We start from the raw sequence: 7042 nt of genomic DNA, 5'->3' as shown, positions 1-7042 counted from the left end.
GGCATGTACCAAACTCACCATCAGTGCGAGCAGGTGTTTCAGTTTGACCAGAAGGTAATCTGTTCTGACATTCTGCTTCTCTCTGTGATCAGATGATGGGAATAATGTTTAGTTTTTAAGATTACATGGATGTTTGCACAGAACAGATAACACCATTCATATAGTCAACATATTTTACATAATATTAACATGACAATATTAACATCCACTTTGTTCTGCGTGCATAGATTTTAACCAGTGGCCTTTTAATTATGAGTTTTATTTAGACTTTTAGTAAATAGCCATGCAATTCATGAAACAAGAATCAGGAGGTTCTGGTAGAATTCTGTTGCTTTTTAATTGGACGGTTTGACTAAACTTAGAAAACATACAAAATTAATAACAGTTCAAAGGAAATCTTTCTACATGCTGGCTGCCAGCTTCAGACAGGCGTGTGAAATGCATATACTATTATTATATATTGTACATATATTTATTAGTTTCAGATGTAGCCATTCTTGTATTTTGCTTGTTTACATTATTGTATTTTGCACAACTCTGTTGCTTGTGAAGCTCGCACACAAGAATTTCACTCACATGTGCTGTACCAATGTACCTGCACATGTGATGTGTCAATAAAAGTGATTTGACTTGATTTTCCATGTCTTTTGTGAACATTTCAAACTGTGTAGCTCTAACAGGCGGTTGGCTAACACATACAGCACCACCTCATTACAACGATGAGAGGTTCCAGTGGAAAAAATACATACTGCAATAACAATAAAGCAACAGCACTTTTTCCAGTTGTTACACTTATATCTTTCATTACAAGCAATTCATGTTAGAATACTTACGGAATTAAGCACTGCTACTTTTAACATGGACATCATACTAAAAAGTGTTGCTTAGGTAACAAACAGGCAATTCACAGGATAAGTGTTCATATGGAGAGCCTTCAGTTTTCAGGCCCCTCTTCTGTGAAACCAGTTTCCAGTTTGAATTCAGGAGACAGACGCTATTTCTACTTTCAAGATTAGGCTTAAAACTTTCCTTTTTGCTAAAGCATATAGTTAGGGCTGGACCAAGTGACCCTGAATCCTCCCTTAGTTATGCTGCAATAGGTGCAGGCTGCCGGGGATTCCTTTCCGGGAGTTTTTCCTTTCCAGTCACCTTTCTCGCTCACTCTGTGTTAATAGACCTCTCTGCATGGAATCAAATCTGTTATTAATCTCTGTCTCTCTTCCACAGCATGTCTTTATCCTGTTTTTCTTCTTTGCCCCAACCAGATGGCCCCGCCCCTCCCTGAGCCTGGTTCTGCTGGAGGTTTCTTCCTGTGAAAAGGGAGTTTTTCCTTCCCCCTTCGCCAAAGTGCTTGTTCATAGGGGGTCATATGATTGTTGGGTTTTTTTCTGTATCTACTGTACAATATAAAGCGCCTTGAGGCAACTTTTGTTGTGATTTGGCGCTATATAAATAAAATTGAATTGAATTGAATATGCAACACTTATGAGGTCATAACTGATCTAATGGACTTCCACACAGTAACACTGAACAGAAGATTAAAGCTGAATTCTGTAAAGCCTGATTAAGATTGACCCAGCAGAAAAGCATTGGTTCAGATCCCTCGTGTTTCTAGCTGTGTTCAAATGAACTTTGTCAGGATAATGTCCCATTAGTCTGCCACTTTTGTCACAGCAGGACACTTTGTAGGTTTGCTGATGCCTCAATAGGTTTGTGTTACGGATGAAAGACTTCACACTGCTCATATTTCAGTGGATTAACTTTAGTGTGGATGAGCTGATGATTTTTTAGATGATGAAACCTAGCACAAGACTTTCCACACTAAGCACAGTTGAAAGGTTTAACTCCAGTATGAATGAGCTGATGTCGTTTTAAGTTGCAACTCTGAGTAAAAGATTTTCCACATTGATTACAGATAAATGATTTAACTCCACTGTGGATGAGTTGATGTCTTTTTAAGTGACCAATAAAAGTAAAAGACTTTCCACACTGATCACAAACAAATGCTTTAACGCCACTGTGGATGAGCTCATGTTGTTTTAAGTCTCTTTTCTGATTAAAAGACTTTCCACACTGATCACAGTTGAATGCCTTGACACCAGTATGAATGACCCGATGTGCTTTTAAGTAACCAAGCCGTGCAAACGACTTTCCACAGTGATCACAGCTGAAATGTTTAGCTCCTGGGTGGATGACCTCATGGACTTTTAAGCTGTAACTGTGAGCAAAAGCCTTTCCACACTGACCACAAACAAATGGTTTAACTCCACTGTGGATAACCTGATGCGTTTTTAAGTGACCAATCAGAGTAAATGACTTTCCACACTGATCACAACTGAAAGGTTTAACTCCACTGTGGGTGAGCAGATGGACTTTTAAGCTGTAACTGTGAGCAAAAGCTTTTCCACACTGACCACAAACAAATGCTTTAACTCCACTATGGATAACCTGATGCGATTTTAAGTGACCAATCTGAGTAAAAGACTTTCCACACTGATCACAGCTGAATGCTTTGACCCCAGCATGGATGAGCTGATGTGTTTTTATGTGGCCAATCTGAGTAAAACCCTTTCCACACTGACCACAAACAAATGATTTAACTCCAGCATGGATGACTTGATGTCTTTTTAAGTGACCAATCTGAGTAAAAGCTTTTCCACACTGACCACAAACAAATGATTTAACACCAGCATGCGTGACTTCATGTCTTTTTAAGTTACCAATCTGAGTAAAAGCTTTTCCACACTGACTACAAACAAATGCTTTAACTCCACTATGGATGACTTGATGTGTTTTTAAGTACCTTTTCTGAGTAAAGGACTTTCCACACTGATTGCAGCTGAATTCTTTAACTCCACTGTGGATGAGCTGATGTGTTTTTAAGTCGCTTTTCTGAGTAAAAGACTTTCCACATTGATCACAGCTGAATGCCTTGGCACCAGTATGAATGACCTGATGTGCTTTTAAGTGATCAAGGCGATTAAAAGACTTTCCACACTGATCACAGCTGAATGCTTTGACTCCAGCATGGATGAGCTGATGTACTTTTAAGTTGCTACTCAGAGTAAAAGACTTTCCACACTGATCACAGCGGAACGCCTTGACACCAGTATGAATGAGCTGATGTCTTTTTAAGTTGCTACTCAGAGTAAAAGACTTTCCACATTGATCACAGCTGAATGCCTTAATACCAGTATGAATGAGCTGATGAGTTTTTAAGGGACCAAGTCGATTAAAAGACTTTCCACACTGATCACAGCTGAATCCTTTGACTCCAGTATGGATGAGCTGATGTACTTTTAAGCTGCTACTCCGAGTGAAAGACTTTCCACATTGATCACAGGTAAAGCTTCTGTTCCCACTATCGATGCACTGGCGTCTTCTGGGCTGCTTCATAGTGGTCAAAGGGACAACAACTGGATCTGTGCTTGCCGGCGTTGGCTGTTTTTTGCTGATGTCCTCAATGTGTTGAGGTTTTGGCCTGCTTTCCCACATCTCTCCTATAATGACAAAGAAATAAAACAGAAAACCAAATGCAGTTATGGTAAGAAGTAACCCATAAACTGTACAGATGTACACATGGCATTCTTAGAACCTTATTCAGATCAAAAGCATCCTCATAAATAAAATATCAATTTCAGAATTTTTAAAAAATATTTGTACTTCGCATTGCTTCTTAATACTTCTCCTTTAATGGTTTTTGTCTATTTCTACTACTATTTACACTGTAGATATATAGTGAAGATTAAAGACTCAAAGGGTTTATTGTCATATGTACAAGAAGAAAAAGCATTTCTCTGTGCAACGAAATTCTTTCTTTGCTGCCACACACACATGCCGGTTAAGTTAAGGGTTGAAAGAAAGTATGTATATATACACAAATGACACCACATAAAATATAAATAATACAAATAAATAAGTGAAGATAAAATTTAAATCTGAGATAGAAAATAAACCCCCACGTATAAGCTTAAAAACACTACAAAAGACCAAGGATAAAGGAGGATTAGAACTACCTAACTTTCAGCACTACTTCTTAGCCAACAGGCTTCAGTTTACCTCAGGATGGCTAAAACATACCCTCTTAGATGAACCTTTGCTAGATGTAGAACAAGCACTTTGCAATAATCTAGAGCTTATCAGCTCAAATATCCAACGACATGAATGCTTCAAAAGCGTCAACATCGGCTCTTCTCTGACAGCATAGTGGGAGTTTCTAAAATTGACGGCGTCTTCATTAATCCCATGCAAACGTACACCTATCTGGAACAACCCTGACATATTACAAAACAATAATATGATAAACTTTTCGGCTTGGAGTGGTAAAGGAATCAAATATTTAGAACATATACTAGAAGGAACAGAATTTATTTCATTTGACAGACTAGTTACACAATATGGGATCAACAAGAAAAGATTTTTAGAATATCAACAAATTAAATCCATAGTAAAAAAGAAATTTAAACCGGGTCAAGTTGAACTACAAACACCACCAAGTGTGGTTCAATTTCTTACTCTTAAAACCCCCAAATTACTATCCAAAATATACAGAATGCTTTCTAAAACAGATGAATCAATATCACTTCCTATTGCAAAATGGGAAGCGGATTTATCAGTTAACTTAGACCAAAACTTCTGGTCTCAGATTTGCTTAAAAACCTTTCATCTAATTAGAAATCCCAGTCTTCAATTAATTCAATACAAAATATTACATAGAGTGCACTATACAGGTCATCGGATGTTCAAGATGGGCTTTACGTCTACCAACAACTGCTCACACTGTCAAACCAAAACACCGGACATTTATATCCACGCTCTTTGGTTCTGTCCACCAGTTCAGAAGTTTTGGTGCGAGATATGTGAAGACTTATCAAAGTGTCTGAAATGTAACATTCCAACTTCCCCCTTAGTGTGTTTGTTGGGCAGCTTATATAATGTCACTTCAGATAAGAATATAGCCCATATGGTTTTCACTGCCCTATGCATAGCCAAGAAAACAGTCCTCATGAACTGGGTCGCGGAGTATGGGGGTGCCTACTGGGGTCAGCGGGGGAGCTGGCCCCAGGGAGGGGTCACTTGCCCCTCCCTTCCTTCCCTCCCCATCTCCAGCTGCCTCCCTCTTCCCGCTCCATCACAACCACCCACACATGCAGGACCTTGGAGTAGGGGTATGTCACCAGGGTGCAGAGGAGGCCACCCCCCCCCCCCCCCCCCCCCGTCCCCTTCTGGCTGCCCCTGCCTCAATTTTATTCCACAACTTAGACATTCACATTACTCACACTCTCATTACACATACACATAGGATCTTGGGGGTGGGCACGATACACGGAATCCAAAGTACCATCAGGGTGTACACCCCACCCCTGGCGTCGTTGCCCACCTCTCAATGTTAAATACACATAGACATTGAGGGCTAGCAGGAGGGACCATGCGCTTACCTGCTGCTCTCTGGCAGGTAGCTCCATGCCCTCCTGGGTTTTAAATGCACCTTAGAACACACATGCATCAACACTACAATGAGCGGGTGGAGGGAGGTTTGGAGTCTTCTCTCACCCCCATTCTCTGCGACCTGCTGGAGCGGGGGGGCTAGGAGGAGGAGTTGGCCGTCCGACTGCGGTCTGGAGTGTGGGGCCTCCCTGCTGCTGCGGAGTCGGGGCGGTCTGCCTCCCCCCACCGCAGGGAAAAGGGTAACACCACCTGGGTCTGGGTGCAGTTCCCCCCCCTCCAGGGGCAAGGGTACCTAGACCCGGGGCTTAGAGTACGCTTGGGGAGTGTGATCGTGTGTACAGCGTCTCTTTATGTCTGTCTCCACGTTGGTTGAGTGTGGAGTAAGTGCATATGAGAGCATGAGGGTGGGAATGGATGTTTGTATCTGTGTGTGCCTGTATGTCTGTGTCTATATGTCAGGTTGGGTGTCAGGCGCCACCTCTCTGGGGACATCTCAGGCCCTCCAAGGTATGGAGGCCTATCTCCCCCTACCACCACTTCCCCTGCCAGTGGCGGACTCCCTCAGACGTCGGTGCGTTGGTGGTTCTTTGTGTCCGGGGATGGGCGTCCAGGTACACACCGGCTCACTCCTTGGCGGCCGCTTATCGGGGCCTGGAGCCTGGGGCTCGCTCGGGCCTCTCGGCCTGGGGCTCGGTCACTCAGGCACGGCTGGCTGCCGGCGGCGCTCACGGGCGCGTCACTGCAACTCCCCCTGGCTTCTGCTCCGCGGCTGCTGAGTGAGCCCTCATCTGGGACTCTCCTCAGCTCTTTCTGGGACAGTGGCGCGGCTGCCCCTCTGTTGGTCTTCCTTGGTCTCTTGTGTTCTGGGGGCCTCTGGATGTCTGGAGTTTTGATCTCCTCCATACCTGCTTCATGCCCTGGAGGACGGGGCTGTGGCCCCCCCACACCCTCTAGCAGATCATTACATGAAGGAACCTTTTAAAAAAACAAAAAACCATGCTCACAGGTGTACACACGGGTGATCACACCCACAAACTACACCCTTTTTGGCTCCTACCTCAAAGCACACTGTGTTCTGTTGATCTTATGTGCTGCACAATAATGTTTAACATTTAGTATTTACTGTCATATTCCCATATATCATTGTGATGTTGTTTATTCTATTACTCTTGTTCTCTTCTGCTTGTTTTCTTTTTTCTTTCTCAGCAGGTGACCCAGGTGATTGATATATGCATTTTTTCTTCTTTTTTTCTTCTTTTTTTTCTTTTTCTGCTCATTCTGTTGGTTTTTGGTTTTTGCCCTTCTCCCCCGTCCCTCTTCTCAGCTGTTTCTCTTTCCCTCTTTCTTTCTCCCCTTCTTTCCCCCAGTCAAGTCTGTCCCATGTTCAGTAAGTGAAAATAAAATAAACAATAAAAGGTGAATCAAATGGACCATTACGGCAAGGCTGGGATGGTCAATTTGGTAAAGTAAATCCGTTGGGCATCTTTCTTTGCCTTTAGACAACAATTCTGATGGCAAAAGAGCCAAACGGGACAGGCAAAAAAAAGAAAAAAGAAAAAAAGAAAACAGTCACACAGCGATAAAAAGAAACACA

The 7042-nt window shown here is 42.5% G+C and overlaps 1 protein-coding gene across 1 annotated transcript; it reads right to left on the bottom strand.

The window, feature by feature from the left end:
- Positions 1-312: 312 nt before the first annotated feature.
- On the bottom strand, positions 313-3749 carry LOC113029651 (uncharacterized). Its single transcript, XM_026180638.2, has one exon. The coding sequence runs from the start codon at positions 3493-3495 to the stop codon at positions 1822-1824; it is 1674 nt and encodes a 557-aa protein (XP_026036423.2). The 5' UTR covers positions 3496-3749; the 3' UTR covers positions 313-1821.
- Between the last annotated feature and the right edge of the window lie 3293 nt (positions 3750-7042).

This window comes from Astatotilapia calliptera, chromosome 9 (assembly GCF_964374335.1).
Source record: "Astatotilapia calliptera chromosome 9, fAstCal68.1, whole genome shotgun sequence".
Classification (NCBI taxonomy): Eukaryota; Metazoa; Chordata; class Actinopteri; order Cichliformes; family Cichlidae; genus Astatotilapia; species Astatotilapia calliptera.
Note: the sequence above shows the minus strand (reverse complement) of the source record. Positions and strands in the feature narration are given on the sequence as shown.

Excerpts from the sequence above, each read along its gene's own strand:
- LOC113029651 (XM_026180638.2), bottom strand. The coding sequence starts at position 3,495 with ATGTGGGAAAGCAGGCCAAAACCTCAACACATTGAGGACATCAGCAAA.